The 19,575-nt window shown below is 57.4% G+C and overlaps 2 protein-coding genes across 2 annotated transcripts in view; both read right to left on the bottom strand.

Moving 5' to 3' along the window:
- Positions 1–1,830, bottom strand: part of NFIX (nuclear factor I X) — a 96,386-nt gene extending 94,556 nt beyond the window's left edge. The window contains exon 1 of the mRNA XM_030879900.2: positions 1,708–1,830. Coding sequence (XP_030735760.1) covers positions 1,708–1,734 — 27 coding nt within the window. The 5' untranslated portion in view covers positions 1,735–1,830. The remainder of the gene's footprint in view (positions 1–1,707) is intronic.
- An 11,699-nt stretch (positions 1,831–13,529) lies between these two features.
- Positions 13,530–18,313, bottom strand: DAND5 (DAN domain BMP antagonist family member 5). Its single transcript, XM_030880397.1, is given in 5 exon segments — positions 13,530–13,577; positions 13,579–13,681; positions 13,683–13,759; positions 17,989–18,058; positions 18,060–18,313. Coding segments are annotated over 5 exon segments (552 nt in total).
- Between the last annotated feature and the right edge of the window lie 1,262 nt (positions 18,314–19,575).

Here is a 19,575-nt window from a genome sequence, read left to right as displayed (position 1 = left end):
CAAGATGGGTGGCCGGCCAGTCAGAGGCACAGATATGGGGGTCCCCCACACTGCCATAGTGGCCAGAGTGCCTGCTCACACCTGCATGCACACCGTGATACATACGTGCGCATGTGTACCTCACCAACACATACTCACATCCTATACAGGAAGACCCTCACCCTGGGCCATACCCGTGTCCATACACACAGGGCTGCCCACGGCTGATCACAGGGCCACAAGCAGACCCCCGAGATTGACTCACACACACACTTGCATCTGTGGATACGAGAGTGTGGTGTGGGCATTCTGTTTGTTACGCGGGGGGCTGACACACACCCCTGACATACCCTCTAGCCCCTCGCCAATACCACACCCACAGAGCAGCCATATTCACAGGGACTCCCACTCCCAGCCTGGGCACACTTGGCACACAGCTGGCAAGGCTCAGACTGGCAGAGGGGACAATTAGGACCCAGGCCTTGCCTAGAGACTCCCCCCACAAACGCAGGCCCTGCTGGCAGGCAGGGTTAGGAAGCCCCCAGGTGTCGCCTCTGCGGAGTCTGGGATGCCAGCTATAGCGTGGCCCAGCAGACAGCGCTACCAGGGCTGCTGTGGGGCTCTGGGCAGCTTCTGTGCCCTCTCAGAGCCAGGAGCCACCACCGGAGAGGGTGGGGTGGCAAGGCAGGCATCCCCCGGGCCTTTGCCGCCTGCCGAGCGCGGTGCAGAGAACTTCGCTGGAGGCGGGACGCGCTTTCGCAGCGCGCCAAGGTCGGCATAGCGCCCGCGGCTGACCCGGCGGCGTGGCCCCAGCACCGTCGGCAGTGTCCGCGGCTCCCGCCAGCCCCTCCCGCCTCCGGGCAGCGGGATGGGATTCCCCAGACCCGCCTGGTCCACCGAGCGGCAGCCGGGGTGGCTGGGGCCGGAAAGTTTAAGCCGAGGAAAGTTTTTTTTTTTTTTTTTGTGGGGGGGTCGCCGCGGCTGCCGCGTCCAGGGTCGGCGAAGAGGCGCGGCCAGGGCTGGCAGCCCGCCCGCCCCTCCCTCCCCTCCCCTCCCCTGCCCCACAGAAATTTGGGAGCCCCGCCATTTTCTTAGCCCCGCTCCCATGTGAGGCCTGAACAAAGACTTTGGGGAGACGCCCGGGCTGCTCGGCCCGCCCGGGGCACCCCGGCGGCACGCAGGGGCCACCACCACGCACGCCGGCCGCTGCCACCCTCGGGAACCGCTGCGCCCGCCCCAGGGAGCGCCGCCAGACACAGTCCCCGCAATGCGCCCTCGGGACCACCCCCTGCCACTCTGTCATCCCGCAAACACTGCCAGCGGCCACGCTGTCCGGGTGCACGCCACAGCCGCCCACAGGTCGGCGGGAGTCCCGCTGCCCACTGCACCCCAGTCGAGCGCGCGCGCGCGCGCGCACACACACACACATACACATACACACACACACACAAACACGCACTCCCGCTCCGCGCTACAGGGCAGCGCCACGCACGCAGCCGGCAGCCCCCGGAACCCCCAACAGGAGTCTGCCTCCTGGCCAGGGTCGCACGCGCACGGGGGCGCCCGCACGCGTGGCCGGACTCCCCACCGTACGGCTTGCACCCCTCGGCCGCCCGTGGACTCACTCCCCCCAGCCGCCGCGCGCCCCCTCCGCCCTCCCGCCCGCGCCGCCGGCCGGCCTCCTGCGCCCGCTCCCCTCCCGGGTCGCGCGGGGGCGGCGGCCGGTACCTGGGTGAGGCAGTACGGGGAGTACATAGCTGGGCGCCCGGGCGGGAGCGCGGCGGCCGGCCGCGGCGAGGGGAGGCCCGGCAGGCGGTGGCCGCGCTCGGGCTCCGGCTCTGGCTCGGTTCCTCCGGCCTCCGCCGCGCTGCGCCCGCCCGGCCCGCGGCCCCGCGCTCGGCCCGGCGCCGCTCCGCGCTCGCCGCTCGCAGGCTCGGCCCCGCCGGCTCCGGGGCCGCCGCCGCCGCCGCGCTCGCCGCTGCCTCTCGCGTCCGCCGCCGCAGCCGCCGCCGCGCGTCTACTCCATGCCGCCGCCGCTCGGCCGGTCACCCTCGCCCGCCGCCGCCGCCGCCGCCGCCGCCGCCGCGCTGTGAAAGTGAAAGTTTAGACAAAGTTTGGAAGCGGCGCACTCCGGGGAGAGGGAGCGGGCGGGCGGCGCGGGCGGGAGGAGGGGCGCGGGGAGGGGCGGGCAGGGCGGGGGAGCGACGGCCGGCGCGCACACACACACACACACACATATGCACGCACACATGCACACACACACACACACACACACACTCAGACACGCGCGCGCGGGGGCGCACGCCAACACGGCCACCCCGACACGTGCTGGCCCGCGTTCCAAAGCAGACACACGCTGACACGCAGTGAGGTTCGGAGCCCTCCATACATGTCACGTACAGAACGCATTGCCACACGTTCCACATTCCAACAAAGCACTCGCAGTCACCTACGCGCACACAGCATAGGCACACAACCCACACACATGCACCGACACCCCCCCAAGACTAGGAAAGCAACCCACAACCCACACACTGACATGCACACAGGGCCCACCATCACAGGATACCCACACATATGCATTTCAACAACAAACCATGTTTAGACTCCCAGATACAGGTGGACACACTCCAATATGGGCCTCACACAGACACACACTGATACACACCAAGACACACACACCAGTGCATGCTGACATCTACAGATTCATGCTGACACACTGACACTGGCATGATCACACAACCACATCCTCACACACTCCAGGCACACAACTCCTATACATAGACACCCGAATGCACACACAACACACGCACAAAGCGGCACCAAAACAGATGCACTAATGCACTGTCACACAAACACAAACCACCAGACACCGGGACGTACATGCCAGACACAGGGAAAGCTCTGACCCTGACACAAAGTGACACTGGCAGAGACAACAGCACACAGGAACACACATCACACACCTGATGCCCAGATGTACACAGGTATCACATGCATACACCCAGGCCCCTTCCACGCCCCACTCCCAACACACACACACGCACACACACACACACTTGTACTTGGCCCTGATCATGGACACACACACAAATCTAACAAGGACCACACAGCCCAACCATCAGGGACAGAAATGGACATTGAGGCCTCAGGGACATGTATTCACACCCCCGGCGAGGCTCCATTCCTCTCATGCAGGCCCCTGGTCCCCCATTTCCAGAGCAAAGAGGAATGGGGGGAAAGGTTTGTGCTGAGGACCCTGGCATGGGGGCAAGAGGAGCTCTTAAGTGACCCCCCAGGGTGGGCGGGGAGGTGGTGTCTGCAGCCCCTAGGCAGCTCCTGCCGAGGCAAAGCTTCCTCCTGCTGCCAGGTGCAGCCGGCACTTTCTCACCCTCCTGGGGCAAGAAGCCGTGGCAGTTCTCAGCTATGCATTGTCTGTTGGAGGGGTGTCGATGCCCAGGTGTGTGTGTATGTCCATGTGAAAATATGCCTGAGGGTATGTGTTCCTGGTCACATTGCGTCTTTGAGGCAGGGTGGCCAGAGTTGTGTTCTTGGGAGTCTGGGTGGGTCCGGGTGTCCTCTGGGGGAAAGGAGGTGCAGGTCAGTGTATGTCCGTCTAGGAGTCTCTTTGAATGGGCCAGTGTGGTGTAGCAGTGATGCGGGTCTGGCTGTGTACCTGGGGTGTCTGTGAGTCAGAGGGTGAGTGTCTGCCAGGCTCTGTGCCTAGCACTGGGGACATAGTAGGGAACGAGACAAAAGACCCTGTGCTGGGGGGCGCTGACATTCTAGTGGGAGTTAGGTGTAGAGGTCACCTTGGCAGTGTCTGGTCTTTGACAGGAAGTGCTGGTGATGTGGGTGCCTAGGTGAATATGCGTGTGTGTATTGAGCTGACCACAGTGTGTGCATCAGCTGTGAGGCTCTCTCTGTCAGAAAGTGTCAGTGTACATAACAAGCTTGTGTGTGTGTGGCAGGGACGCGGGTCTCTCTACGCGTCCCGGAGTGTGTGTGACCCAGGGGGTCTGTCTGTAATCAGGGTCTGTGTGGCTGAAAGTGTTAATGGGTGTCACTAGGAATGTTTCTCTCTGTTGGGTCCCTGTGAGTCTGGGGCAGTGATGAAGATCTGTGTGTACCAGAGTACGTGTACACAGGTGACTGTGTGTGTCAGGGAGCGGGGTTCTGTGTCTTTTCAGAGATGTGGGTCTATGTATCGGGCTGTGTTGGTGTGTGTGACTAGGTGTGTGTGTGTGCATGTGTGTCAGGGAGGGAGGTCTCTGTGTGCCTGAGGATGTGCCTGGGTACATGTGTGTCTGTCATTGCCGTACTTGGGGGGCTCTATCCTGGGATCCCGCCGATCCGACCCAGCCTTCCCCCTCTGCATCGCAGCCGCTGCCGATGCAAGGCCGTGGCAGAGGGAATCGATACGTCCTTAAAAATTCAAGGGCTTCTCGTAAACAGAAACTTTTAACACCGTTTAAAGTTTCAGGGCCGCCGCTGCTGCCTCCCGGCCACAGCCTCCACCGCTGCAGTCGGAGGGCGTGCGGGAGGAGGCACCGGAGGGGGGGGGGGGGGGGGCGGGTGCCGAGGAGAAGGGGCGGGGCTACATGGGGGGGTTGGAGGAGGGGCTGCAGGAGGGCACTGGAGGATATGTGGGACTGAGGGGAGGGACAGGAAGGGGATTTGGGGATCAAGGGGCTGGGGGCTTGGATGGCTCAGGAAAGGGATGTGAGGGATAGGTCAAGGGGGAGGGAGATAGGGAGGAGAGGGGAGCAGGAAGTTGGGGGGGGACAGGGATGGGTCTGGGGGCCTTTGAGGAGGCCCAAGAGAGGCTGGAATGTCTGGGAGAAGGAACTGGGGATATGTAAGCCCAGGAGAGGTTTGGGGTGCCAAGGTGGGGCTTGGATGGCTGAGGGAAGGAGCAGAGGATAAATCTGGGGGGTTACGGGGCCTGGGTGAAGGGGACATTGGAGCAGTGTGGGCCTGTGGGGGGCTGGAGGGGAAGGCAATAGGAAAGGTTTGGGGAGGGGGGAGGAATGGTTGAAGGGTTTGGGGTGTCTGGGATCTTTCATATAACTGGGGAATTGGGGAGACCTCGAGAGACAGGTGGACCCTCCTTGCCCCTCTGCAAACAGCCATGAAGGGGTCACCCCTCAGAAGCCCCATCAGCTTTGGCCCAGTCCTCTCCCCACCTGCCGACCTGTCCTCCCAGCCCTGTTCCACCATCCGTGCCAGGCCCTAGGGCTGGGGTCTGCCCACTCCCCCCTCACCCTCCCGGTCCGCCTCTGGCGCCAAGCCTGGGCTCTGCTTGAACCAGCATCCCATACCCACTTCACACACGCATTCCATTCATCCACACACACACAACACCCATCCTTCCATTCACACACCCTCACGCCACAACACCCTCCCTGTGTGCACACACACCCCCTCTCTCTTCCTTACACACTCGCACATCCATCCATGTTCCCACAAACAAAACATTTCCCCCATATTCATGAGCATATCCGCACTCAGAATTCTCTCCACGTTGCTCAGACCACCCCCATACCCACAACAAACACCCCCCCACGCCATGCACACACATCCACATCCACTCTGCTCCCCCCTCCACAGCTGCCAGCTGGGAGGATTTTTACAGAGAGGCTGAGGGGTTGCTGTGGAGGACACCCGGGCCCCCCCTCCCCCCACCAGCCCAGGTCTTAGGACCACACCTGGCCTTCAAGAAATCACAGGGGAGGAGGGTGTTTCCGGGGGGCTGTGTACAGCTGGGATGCCACAGCTGGAATCTCCCACATTCCTCCCTGCCAGGGCTGCCCACCTGGCTGCGGCTGGCAGCAGGTGTGTTCTTACAATGCAGGTGTGCCGGGGGAGGAGGAGGGAGGAGTGGGCACCAGGCCCATGGCATTACCCAGCCGGGATGCTGGGGGCAGTGGGAGGCGGTACCAAAACATCTGGGCTCCACCAGCCAAGTCCTGGGCCACCAAAGGTGGGGCCAGGCAGTGCTGGGCTCCGGGGCAGGTGGGCAGGCCTCTCCGCAGAGGAGGACGAACACCTGGTACACGAGATAAGTCAAGAGCCAGGCTGAGGGTGCTGCCAGGGTCGGGGAGGGGTGCTCCAGGCCCTCCTGGCAGGACTGGGGATCCCTACTCCCCAAGAGGGCCTTATGCCTCTCCTGCCCAGCCTGGAGGACATGGTCTGTGCCCAGGCTGGGGTCCTAGCCTTGCGCTCGCTGCCCCCTCCCTGGGCTGGGAACCTGTAGTGGGGAGTGAAGAGTTACAGCCCCACTGTCAAGGCACCTGCGTCCATGCCACACACACACACACACCCCCCCCCAGACTCCTACAGTCACGTGCACACAGAATCACAAAGACACACACAGGCATGCTCAGACACACAAAGATACAGACCCTCCTCCTCCTCTGGGCGGTCATGTAAAATGCCATAATCACACACAGACACAGGATCACCCAGAAATGCTGTCGCACACCCTTAGTGCGCGGACACACAAGCACACAGCTGCAGAGAGAATCCCACGCAGATCTCCCCCACAGAGTAACACCAATAACACTCCAGTCACACACAAAGACCTTCGCCATCACATAGACCTCCCCCACAGAGACCCGGATTGACACTGACTCACAAAGACAAACCCAGTTACACAGACTCCCAGACTCATACGCTGAGTCCAGTTACACAGGTATACACAAAGTCACACAATTACACAAAGTGTTACAGACCTTTTGAGTCACGTACACAGATGTTCTCAAAATCGTCCGTAGACGTGGCACACGCAGGATGCCACAAAGATACACAGATCACATATACACAGACACACAGGATCGTCCATGGTCACAACTGATCACACGCTGACACCCAAACACACACACAGGCATCCCCAGATCACAAATGGGGATACTCAGGCCAGCCCGCAGCTGTGCACAAGGTGGCACAGACGCGCACTCACACGTGCCCCAGCAGCACAGCGTGGCTAGCGCCAAGGACAGGCAGGCGGCAGGGCTTCCTGTGGCTAACGCTCATCTGGAGGCAAGGGAAGGAGCTGGGGAAACATTTCATTTGCAGCCCGCTGGAGACCCACCCCACCCGTCCTGGAAACCTGGCCCTGGCTCCTGAATGGGGCCTCTGTGTGCTGCCACCACCCAGCCGACCAGGGTGTGGGTATCAAGGGGGGTGAGGCCGGCCGCACTGTGTCCCTGGCTGAGCACCAGGGGCCACCCAGCCACATACCAGGGCCCAAGCTGGAGTCCCCCAGACCAGAGGAGCCCCCCTCGCCCCCATCCCCACCGCATCTGGAGGCCACTCCCCAGCCCAGCCTGCAGGGGGAAGACACAGCAGCAAGGCAGAGCCCCGGCTGGCACTGGGTCTCCAGGTATCCCCCGTCTCAGGCCCGCGTGTGTCCGCAGGCTGAGCGGCTGCCAGTCCCATGTCACAAGGCCCCTCGATCCAGCACAAAGGTAAGACACCACGGCTGGATGTGACAGCATTGCTGACGATGTGACAGTGTAGCTGTGTGTGGCGGTGTAGCCGGGCTCCCTGTGCAGCCTTGGGGTGGGGGTGGGGCAGTCAAAGCCCCTTGGCTCATGTCATCACACACTCACTGTCACACACATAGTGTCACCATCACACCTTCAATCACACAGCCACACACAGCCACACTGTCTCATCTTCAGTCACACTGTCACACACCACCACACTGTCACATATGCTGTCACACCTTCAACCACACACAGAGTCACATTGTCACACCTTCAACCAGAAACCCTGCCTGTCACACCCCCAGCCACCCTGTGACACACAGAAGTACCATCACAGCCTCAAGGATTCTGGTCACACATGCCTTCAACCACACTGTCTCACACATCCTCACACTGACCCTGACACGCTGACCCTCACACTGTATTCAGTGTCTGACCAGCAGGGGCACACTCACATACCCGGTCCGGGTGCCCCTTCAGCTGTGTTAGCCACGTGGCCACACGGAGTCACTGCCCCACTAGGTCACAAGGAGGGGAAGCAGCTCTGAGCACTTCATTCCCAGGGTGTGGTGCACAGCTGCCCCTCGAGCAATGTTTGAACCCAGCCAGTGGCTCCAATAACGCGACAACACACCCTGATGGTCACAGAGCAGGTAGCCAGCAGGTACAGGCCACTGCAGAACTGCTCACAGACATTCTGATGACGTGCACTCAGCATCTCACTGTTGCAGGTGACAGGTACACATCTCGCACTGCCCAGAGTCCCCGGACAGAGCTACAAAGAAACAGTGGGGGACAGCCACACCACGGTGACAAGGACATCCTGTCACACAACAGTCATTCTCCCCAATGCCTGTCACAACGTTGAGACAGTCCCGTAGCCATCCCAACAAGCAGCGAGGCACACTGACATGACCCCCGCAGTAGTCACTAGGAAGCCCTCCAGCCCCCCAAGTCATGGAGACGGGGAGAGGCCCACGCTGCTACCCCCTCTCCCCACTGCAGTTGGTGCCTGGAGAGCAGGGGGGCTAATAGACGCGCAGCTGTAGGCGGTGGGTGCCAGCCCCTCTGCCTGATGAATATTCATCAGCTGGGGCTCTCCTGAACCTGTGGGGAGTGGGAGGTCCCAGGCAGCTGGGCACCCCCTTCTGCGCCAGGAGGCCCTCAGGTGAGGGGGCGCTTAGCCAAGCCCTGGCAGTCCTTGGAACCTATACCCAGTACACGCATAGGCACATATGAGCTTGTGAACACGGACCCCCAGACCCACAAACAACCGTCACGCAAACTCGCAACCACACCCAACGACGGAGCCAGCCACCATCACACACACACACACACACACACACACACACACACGGCATGCAAACACAGGCACACACACTATCACACGAACCCATAATCACAAACACAGAATCACACCCAAACCACAGACACCCACCATCTCTCTCTGTCTCTCTCACATCCACCCCTCAGGCATGCAAACACGGACACACACACTGTCACATGAATTCACAAGCACATAATCACACCCAAACCACCGACACACACACACACACACACACACACACACACACACACCCCAGGCATACAAACACAAGGGCACACCGTCAAAAGACCACAAACACAAGATACACCATCACACCCAAACTACACACTCACCAACACACACAGGCATGAAAACACACACACACACAGAAGTACACAGAATCTCACTCTACCCATCCCCGATGTTTTACAGAAGGGGACACTGAGGCAATGAGTGGCTGAAGGCCCCTTGAAGGAGCCCTGACTCCAGGCAGAGGGTACCGCCGAGCGCCCCCTGCTGGCCCGGCCCCTTCACGAGCGCGCGGGGCGGGCACGCGCCTGACGTAACCATGGCATCCTCTTGGCACGAGCGGCCCGCACGCGGGGCGGGCGGGGCGGGCGCGTTGCCATGGCGCTGGCTGGCCGCGTGAATGGGGCATTGTTCGCAGCGGCGCCCGGGCCGGGCTGTCCCGGACCCGCCCGGACCCACTCGAGCCGGCAGAGACTGGGAGAGATAGAGACGGGGAGAGACAAGAGATGGAGAGAGACAGAGCTGTAGATGGGCAAAGACACTTAGAAGCCGAGAGAGAGACAGAGATGGAGAAAGAGAGATGGGAGAGACCTGCAAGAGAAACGCACAAATAAGGAAGGACAGAGGGAAAGGGCCAAAGGGAGGCAGAGTTGGAGATCGAGATGGAAGATGAAGGGCTGGAGTGGGAGACAGGACCAGCCAGCCAATACCCACAGAGCACACTGTGCCTGGCAACAGGATGAGGCAGAGGACCAGGACCCACAGACAAAGTCAGAGATGCTGAGAGGTGGGAAGAGACGCTGCCGTAGAGAAACCCAGTGAGAACGAGGGTCAGACATACCTAGGGAAGAAATGAAGGAAATGCTCTGAGCGCCTCTGGTCCCACCCACCTCGGTCCCTTCTCGACCCCCTTTTGGACCACACGCCTTCCCTGGTTCGACACTCTCAGAAGGCACACCTCTTTCCTACACATCTTCACACCCCAACTGACAAGACATCATTGACACAGGGTCCCAGTCTTCGGGAACCCTCCCCCAGACACTCCAAGACACCCTCACGAGCACAGTGACACCCACAAATACACCCACAGCCACCCAGTGACCCAGTCATGGTCATAGCCAGACACACCCATATGACAGGGATTAGTGCCCCACACCAGAGTGGCACTCACAGTTATAGATACGGCCCCTAGATGTGCCGTCACATGAGGATCCTGCCAGACACCTAGTCCCCGTAACACATGGCCACACACCACCACACAGGCTCACGCTCCATGGGAACGCTGTTATATGTGGCCACTCCAGACACACAGTGCACTCTCACACATGCACAGATGTTTCCCTACATTCATTGACACCTTCACAGACACACACGTGCCTTCTGCCCAATCTGCCCCACTGACTGGGCACCCTGTCCCTTGATCCAGATTGGTATCTATGGGGATGCTGGGTCCAGTTCTCCATGTTTGACAGACATCAGTCACCGGCCGACACTGGGAGGGGTGGGGAGGGAAGTGAAGTCCTGTCCCCGTCCCCCCTCAAAGAGCCGTGTCAATCCGGGCTAGGGTGGTCCCCTAACTCCTCTGTGTCTAGGTCAGCTTGGCCCAAATCTGAACCAAGGGTGTCCCCTGGTGGCCATGCATGTTATCTGCACCCATCAGGTTAGGGGGTGGGGTGTGTGTGCAGGAGATGGTGGGCAGCCCAGTGGCCCTGTCTGAATAGAAGGGCAGAGAGGACAGGCCAAAGTCAACACACAGAACCCAGAGACGGGAAGCCAAGGTCCAGCAGCGAGGACCCAGACCCAGAATTCAGAGCCTGGAATCCAAATCCCAGAATCCAAAACCAGATCTCAGAATCCAGAATCGGAACCTAGATCCCAGATACCAAGATCTAGAATCCGAATCTAGATCCCAGATACCAAGATCTAGAATCCGAATCTAGATCCCAGATACCAAGATCTAGAATCCGAATCTAGATCCCAGATACCAAGATCTAGAATCCGAACCCAGAATCTAAAATCCAGGTCCAAGCGTCCGCCATCCACAATCCAAACATCTAGATCCCATCCTCCAGAATCTAGAATCAAGGACCCAGCGGGAATTCCTCGGCAGTCCAGTGGTTAGGACTCGGCGCTGGCACTGCCAGGGCCCGGGTTCGATCCCTGGTCAGGGAACTAAAAAAAAAATCCCACAGGCCACGTGACGTGGCCAAAAAAAAAAAAAAGGGTTGCTGAGGACAGGAACAAACTAAAGGGGCAGGAGAGGAGCCCTGCAGTGACCACACAGAGCCTCTCCCAGCTGCTGCCCCTGTGCATTCACACACACACACATACACACTTCGACGGGATCTTATACACAGACCCACACACCCAAACATACAGCCTGTGACCATCAGGTGTACAGCACCACACACCCTCAGATACACATGCACAATCACACACACACACACACACACACACACACACCATCATGCATTCACCCAGACACACCGTCACCCAAAGACACCTGGAACTGCCATACGCTCCTCTCCCAGCACATGAACACATGCCCATCTGTGTACCCACATGATCTCAGAGCTGCCCCCCAGCCCTGGCCATCCCCAAGCTCAGACACACAACCACCACGCCCAGAGACACACAAAAACCCATGACTCCCAGCCCTGCACGCAGATATGCTCACTCACAGAATTGTGGAGGCTGGCGCGCGCGCACACACACACACACACACACACACACACGAACTCTCCCAGGCACAGAGAAGCCCTGTGCCTTGGCAGCCACGCAGCCCCTGGGAACGGGACCCCCGGGACGGGGCTCACCGCACACCCTCATGCCCACCCCAGCCCCCCCACCCCGCCTGGCCGGCTGGCGGGCTTTAATACAGATGCCAAACTCGTAATTGTAACTGAGGGTGACAGGGTCACCTTGAGCCCCAGATGCTCGCGCGGTGACAGATGGCGTTGGCAAACCTGATTATCGGCCCCTGTGCCAGCGCCTGTGGCACCTGCATTCCCCGCCCCTCCCCCGCTCCCCCAGCACTCATTACCCACCCATTACTGGGCCTGGGTGGCGGGGGTGGGGGCCGGCTGGCATTGCCCGGGAGGGGGCAGGGACTCTGGGGGCCCCCCTGTCACCAAGGTTCCCAGCTGGCTCCCCGGCTGGCAGGAGGTGGGCACAGCTGAAGGGGGAGAAAGCAGGCGCCTCATGCCTGCCAGAGAGAGGGGTGCTCGCGGTGCCAGGGCTGAGCTGCCCACTCGGACACTGCTCGGGGTTGGCACAGAACCCTGGAGGGAGGAGGGAGAGTATGCCCCCGACTCTGTGGGCCCCTGGTGATCACCCCCCACTTCAGGGCCCTTGGAGCAGGGGCTTGGGAGCTGCCTGCCTGGCCTGTTCCCACCCCTCCGTGCAGGCCTGTGGGGTCAGAGGTCACAGGCTCCCACGCCCCGCTGGCCCATCTGTTTCCTCGGGTCCCCGCCTCCTGCTCCCCTCACCTGGGGCCTTCCTTCCTGAGGCAGGAAGAAGGCTGAGGGGGGCCTGGCCAGCCCCCGCCCTGCGCTCCGGGGGGCATTTGGAGGCAACCCTGACAGCGCCACATGTCCCCGCGTCTGTGCCAGACGGGCCCATCTGCTAGGGCCCTGGTTCCAGCCGCCCAAAGCCAGGCTGCCCTCGTCCACTGCAGACCCTGAGCCCAGCTGAGGAAGGAGCACCCCTGATGCCCACGCTCCAGCACAGGGCCACCCACTCCCAGGAAACCCCAATTGGGGAAACACACACACACACACACACACACACACACACACAAAACTAGACTTGGCCAACCTTTATGGTTCCTGTAAATGCCACACTGGGCATGGTGCTGTGTGGAGACTCGGGGGAGGTGGAGGGACAGGAGGGGCAGCTGGGGGCACATGTGTCCTGCCTCTGACTCGGGGAGCCCAGGTTTTCCCCAGCAGCTCCGTCTGCCTCCCGGATCGCTAAGACCATGTCATCACTGTGTCTCCTAGTCTGGGTGGGGCCATCTATCTTCCTTGCAGCTGGGAGAGTCTTTGACTCATTCTGAGAGAAGAGGTCCAGCTTGGTGGTTAAAAACAGAAACCACCATGCCTTGGGTTCAAATGCCACCTCTGCCATGCACTGCTGTGTGACTCCGAGTGAGTGACTTTGCCTCTTGGGACTTAGGTTTCCTTTTGTGATGCTACTAACCCCTGTGTCACGGGGCTGCTCTGAGGCTGACATGAGTTAGTACTTATCAAAGACTTAGAGCAGGCCGTGGCAAACAGTGAGTACTCAATAAATATGCACTTTGACTATTAGTGGTCCACCCCCATGGGTGGGGCTGTGCCTGGTGTCCCTAGGAGCAGGGTGAGGACTCTGGAGACCTGTCTGGCTGTCCTGCGTCCCTGGTTGCTGGACCCAGTGTGCATGGTCCAGGTTGGCGTCTTTCTCAGCCTGTCTTCCCCCGTCTCTCCAAGGTGCATGCATCTGTGTGTCCATTCGTGATGCTCAGCTCATGCCTTTGATCCGCACTGACACCCCTCAACCCGCACAGTGGACATCCTTCACCTGGCGACGGGAGGCTGGGCTGCCCGCCCAACACCAGAGGACCACAGGTGCCCAGCGCGTGCGAGCGGGCACACAGCTGTTGCAGAGGATGAACGGGGATGTAGAAAGAGGAGCAGTGGTCAAAGCAGAGGTGATTGAGGAGGTAGACAGCCATGCAGCCCAGCTGGGAAAGCACCTGGGGCCAGAGGCAGGGAGATGAGTCAAGGGCAGTGGAATCTGGAGCCAGAGACTTCATCCTACCTAGAGAGGCATGCATGCCTGGGTTCAAATTCTGACTCTGCCATCTGCTGGCTGTGTGCCTTGGGGCAACTTACTCAACCTCTCTGGACGTCAGTTTTCTCACCTGTAAAATCATCAAAGTTCAACCAGGAAAAAAAAGAAAACCAAAAAAAAAAAAAAGAAAGAAAACCACTCTAGGGTGAGGGACAATAGGAAGGGTGGTATTCCAGGATCCCTGGGGGGGATTAAAAAGAAAACCCTTAGCTCATTGCCTGGCACACAGTTGGCACTCAGTAAATGCTAGTTCTTCCTATGATCCCCTCCACCTAAGTGGATCTATCAACTTGCTCCCAGATCATGACCCTTCTCTGTTTAAACCCTGCACCCCCCATCCGCCCTCCCGCCTCCACATCTCCCTGCCCTTCCCCCCATCACTGCCCCAGCCACCCTGGTCTCCTCGATGTTATTTCTCTCTTTCTTTCTTTTTTATTTATTTATTTTTTGATGTGGACTTTTTTTTTAACATTTTTATTGGAGTATAATTGCTTTACAATGGTGTGTTAGTTTCTGCTTTATGACAAAGTGAATCAGCTATACGTATACATATATCCCCACATCTCCTCCCTCTTGCATCTCGCTCCCACCCTCCCTATCCCACCCCTCTAGGTGGTCACAAAGCACCGAGCTGATCTCCCTGTGCTATGTGGCTGCTTCCCACTAGCTATCTGTTTTACATTTGGTAGTGTATATATGTCCATGCCACTCTCTCACTTCATCCCCTCCCTGTGTCCTCAAGTCCATTCTCTACGTCTGTGTCTTTATTCCTGGATGTGGACCATTTTTAAAGTCTTTATTGAATTTGTTACAATATTACTTCTGTTTTATGTTTTGGTTTTTTGGCCCCGAGGCATGTGGGATCTTAGCTCCTTGACCAGGGATCATACCCGCACCCCCTGCATTGGAAAGAGAAGTCTTAACCACAGGACTGCCGGGGAAGTCCCCCTTTTTAAATTATTTGGCCGCACCATGCAGCATGTGGGATCTTAATTCCCCAACTAGGGATCAAACCCGAGCCCCCTGCATTGGAAGCACGGAGTCTTAACCACTGGACCGCCAGGGAAGTCCCTATTCTTTCTTTTTTTTTTGATTGAAGTATAATTGATTACAATGTTGTACTAATTTCTGCTGTACAGCAAAGTGACTCAGTTACACACACACACACACACACACACACACACACACACATATATATATTCTTTTTTTATATTCTCCGTTATGGTTTATCCCAGGAGATTGGGTATAGTTCTCTGTGCTATACAGTAGGACCTTGTTGTTTATCCATTCTAAATGTACTAGTTTGCATCTACCAACCCCAAATTCCCACTCCATCCTTCCCCCACCCCCGTCCCCCTCAGCAGCCACAAGTCTGTTCTCTATGTCTGTGAGTCTGTCTCTGTTTTGTAGATAGGTTCATCTGTGCCATATTTTAGATTCCACATATAAGTGATATCATATGGTATTTGTCTTTCTCTTTCTGACTGTACTTAGTGTGATAATCTCTAGTTGCATCCTTGTGGCTGTAAATGGTATTATTTCATTCTTTTTATGGCTGAGTAGTATTCCATTGTATATATGTACACATCTTCTTTATCCATTCATCTGTTGATGGACATTTATTTTGTTTCCATGTCTTGGCTATTGTGAATAGTGCTGCTATGAACATAGGGGTGCATGTATCTTTTTTTTTTTAAAATAAATTTATTTATTTATTTATGGCTGTGTTGGGTCTTGGTTTCTGTGAGAGGGCTTTCTCTAGTTGTGGCAAGTGGGGACCACTCTTCATCGCGGTGCGCGGCCTCTCTTGCTGCAGAGCACAGGCTCCAGACGTGCAGGCTCAGTAGTTGTGGCTCGTGGGCCCGGCTGCTCCGTGGCATGTGGGATCTTCCCGGACCGGGGCACGAACTCATGTCCCCTGCATCGGCAGGCGGACTCTCAACCACTGCACCACCAGGGAAGCCCGCATGTATCTTCTTGAATACTAGTTTTGTCCAGGTATATGCCCTGGACATGTGGGATTGCTGGATCATATGGTAGTTCTATTCCTCGCTGTTCTTTCAATGCACCAAACTTGTGCCTCTGCCTCCAGGATGTTGTCCCTGCTGCGCCCTCCACCTGGACTTCTCTTCCATCCACCCTTCCCAGAGCTCATTCCAACTCATCCTTCATTCCTCAAAAGCACCCCCAAGGCAAATGTTACCCTCCTGGTAGTCTTTCTCCTAGCATCCTCATCTCTTTCTCCAGGGTCTCATAGCAATTTATTGTTATGTCTCTTTGGGGGATTGTCAATGTTCCTCTCTCTCCCAGAATATTCACTACCTGAAGGCAGGGACTCTTTCCGTCTTGTTTATGGCTACAGCCCCAAGAATCATAACAAAAACTAACACTTGCCGAATCCTAACACCCTGCCGGGCCCATGCTGCTCACCTTTGAGGAACTCCCTCCTCCCCACAATGCTGCAAGTCTGGAACCATTAATATCCCCATTTACAGATGAGGAGACTGAGGCTCAAAGAAGTCCCTTGCTTGCCTAAGACTACACAGCTGCTGCTAGCCCTTAGAGCATCCTTGTGCCCCCCCGGGACAGTTGCAGCTCTGGGAGAGGGTACACAGCTGGATCCCAGGTCAGGGGTCCCCTCTGCTGTGTACAGTGTGCACGGCTGTATGGGGCAACTGAGGCAGCTGGTCCAGGGCTGTGCAATACCACTGAGTGGTCTGGATTCAATGAAGGTTTGCTGAATGGATAACAAACCAAGGGGTCCTGGGAACTGACACCCTGGTAAGCATGGTGCCAAACACTTTGCATGAGTTCTCAACTATTATTAACTCCCTTTTGCAAAGGTGGGACTTGAGGCATAAAGAAGGAAAGCCACTTGCCCTGTGTCACACAGAAATCAGCAGCTGAGGCAGAAGTTGAACTTAGGTACGCCTAGCTCCAAAACCTGGGCCATAAACAACACATGGTATGAATTTTCAAAACCTTTATGGAGCGCCAACTGAATGCAGCTGTACGAGTGCTTCCCTTACCCCTCCCATTCAGGCTGCCCAATAGCCCTTAGGAGGCAAGTACTACTATTATTCATTCATTCATTCATTTAACAAATACTTAGTGCCCACTGTGTCTGGCTCTGCTCTAGAGCAGGGATGGGGCTACAGAAGTGAACAAGACATAAAAATCTCTTCCCCGGGCTTCCCTGGTGGTGCAGTGGTTGAGAGTCTGCCTGCCGATGCAGGGGACACGCGTTCCTGCCCTGGTCCGGGAAGATCCCACATGCCGCGGAGCGGCTGGGCCCGTGAGCCATGGCCGCTGAGCCTGCGCGTCCGGAGCCTGTGCTCCGCAACGGGAGAGGCCACAACAGTGAGAGGCCCACATACCGCAAAAAAAAAAAAAAAAAAAAAAATCTCTGCCCTGGTGGAGCAAACATTCTAGTGAGGGAGATAGATGGTAAATGCAACTACAAAATCAATTTTGTTTGTTAGGTGATGATGTGAACTACAGCGAGAAATAAAGCAGAAAGGGGGGACATTTTAAAACAACATCTGAGTAAAAACCTGGAGGAGGTGAGAGAAGGAACCATAGAATGTTGGGGGTGGGGAGTGCTAGAGGCAAAGGGAACAGCCAGTGCAAAGGACCTGAGGTCCACATAATATTGGTGTGTCTGGAGAAAAGCAAGATGGCTGGTGCGGCGGGAGGAAAGTGGGTGAGGGTGAGAGTGGGAGGAGGGAGAGTGGGAGAGTGGGAGGAGGTAAGGGCAGGAGATGACAGGCATTGTGTGCAGGGCCTTGTGGGCCACAGGAAGGACTTGGACGTTCACTCTGAGTGAAGTGGGAGCCATGGAGGGTTCTGAACAGAGGAGGGATGTGATCAGACTCAGGTGTTCCCAGATGCCCTCTGGCCACTAGGTGGAAAACTAGACTCAGGAGACAGGGTGGCCATAGCAGAAGCTGGGAGACCAAGATGGCAGCACTTGCATTGGCCCAGGTGGGAGATGCTTATGCCCCATCTTACGAGGGAGAAAACGGAAGATCAGAGACATTTAGGTGAAGGATGCAGGGTTGACCCCAAATCTGTCTGGTGCCACAGCTGGTGCTCTATCAACGCTGAAACCCAGCCCTCTCCTTCCCCTGCTTGAGTGAAGGGCACGGCTTTGCACATCCCCTGGGCCACTTCCTGTGGGTCCAGCGGCAGAGACAGTGATGGCCACATCCTGCCCGTGCTGCATCCTGCCGGCCCCCAGCTGCCCAGTTTTCTGCAGGCCCAGGAAGGCCTTCCAGCTGCCAAGGGCAGAGGACGGCACTGGGAAAGCTGGGGCCCCTTGACCCAGAGACTGGGTCTCATTGGCAGCAGCCTGGGGCTGAGCCGGGAGGCCTCGGGGTCCAGGCCTCCCTGAGCCTGTGGGCGGCCAGGCCCCACTGAGCAGGCTCAAGAGAGTGGTCAGCTGGCTAAGGATCATCCGTTTGTCCGTCTTTCTGTGTGTTGGTCAGTCTGGCACTGGGCTCGGGGTCCTGGGCAGCCAACCCTGCTGTCTGGTAGGTGGACTCTGTGCTCTCTAGATCCGCCCCCCCCCCCCGAAGGTGGAATCTGTGCTCTCTAGATCCTGACCAGAGATTGAACCGGGTCCTAGGCAGTGAAGGCGCTGAGTCCTAGCCACTAAGGGCACCAGGGAACTCCCCCCAGATCCACCTTGTTTGTTGTTGTTTGCTTCGTCTTGTTCTTAATGTTTATTTATTTATGTATTTGGCTGTGCCGGGTCTTAGTTGCAGCATTCAAGATCTTAGTTGTGACATGCGGGGATCTAGTTCCCTGACCGGGGATCAAACCCTGGCCCCTGCGTTGGGAGCGTGGAATCTTAACCACTGGCCCACCAGGGAAGTCCCCAGATCCACCTTTAATGGCTTGCCCCCAACCTGGGTAGCATGGGAGGCACCTCTGCAAACCCACAATGGGGAGGAGAGTAAAACCCTTACCTGCTGGGTTCCCCCACCACCACCCTGGCACGGGATCTGGGGGCTGGGCTTGCGAGTGTGTCGGCTGTGGAGACCAGAAAGGAAAGGTGGAGAGGCAGGGGCTTAGGGGCACAATGCTGAATGCCCTAAGGGGCTCCTTTCCCATCAGGGCCCCATTCTTCCATTTAGCAAACTCAGACTTTGCAGTTATGCTTCTCAGGCTTCAAACTCAACACTGAAACTCCCTGGTTATGCAACCTCAAGTCCCTAAACCTCTCTGGGCCTCAGTTTCCTCTTCTGTAATATGGGGATAACAACAGTCCCTACTTGGGGGAATTCCCTGGTGGCCCAGTGGTTAGGACTCGGTGCTTTCACTGCCAGGGGCTAGGTTCTATCCCTGGTTAGGGAACCTATCCTGCAAGCCAAGAGGCACCACCAAAAGAAAAACAAAAAATAAAACAGAAAAGCCAGTCTCTGCTTGGTAGGGTTGTTCTGAAGACTGGAGATGATTTATGTAAGGAGCTTCAAATAGAGGTTGGTACACAGTAGCACCATGAATAAGCTATGATTAACACTATTGCTGTTGTTTTTTTCTTTGGCATGCATTAGAGGCCAGGAATAATTCTGAGCCCTGGGGATACAGGAGGACAACACAGAAAATGGGTCCTCGCTGCCACAATGTTTTATACATTGTAGAAAACAGACAACACAAGATAAGATGATTTCAGAGTCTTAAGTGTTACGAAGATACTAAAATGGGATGCGCCTG

The sequence above is a fragment of the Globicephala melas genome, chromosome 3, assembly GCF_963455315.2.
Source record: "Globicephala melas chromosome 3, mGloMel1.2, whole genome shotgun sequence".
Classification (NCBI taxonomy): Eukaryota; Metazoa; Chordata; class Mammalia; order Artiodactyla; family Delphinidae; genus Globicephala; species Globicephala melas.
Note: the sequence above shows the minus strand (reverse complement) of the source record. Positions and strands in the feature narration are given on the sequence as shown.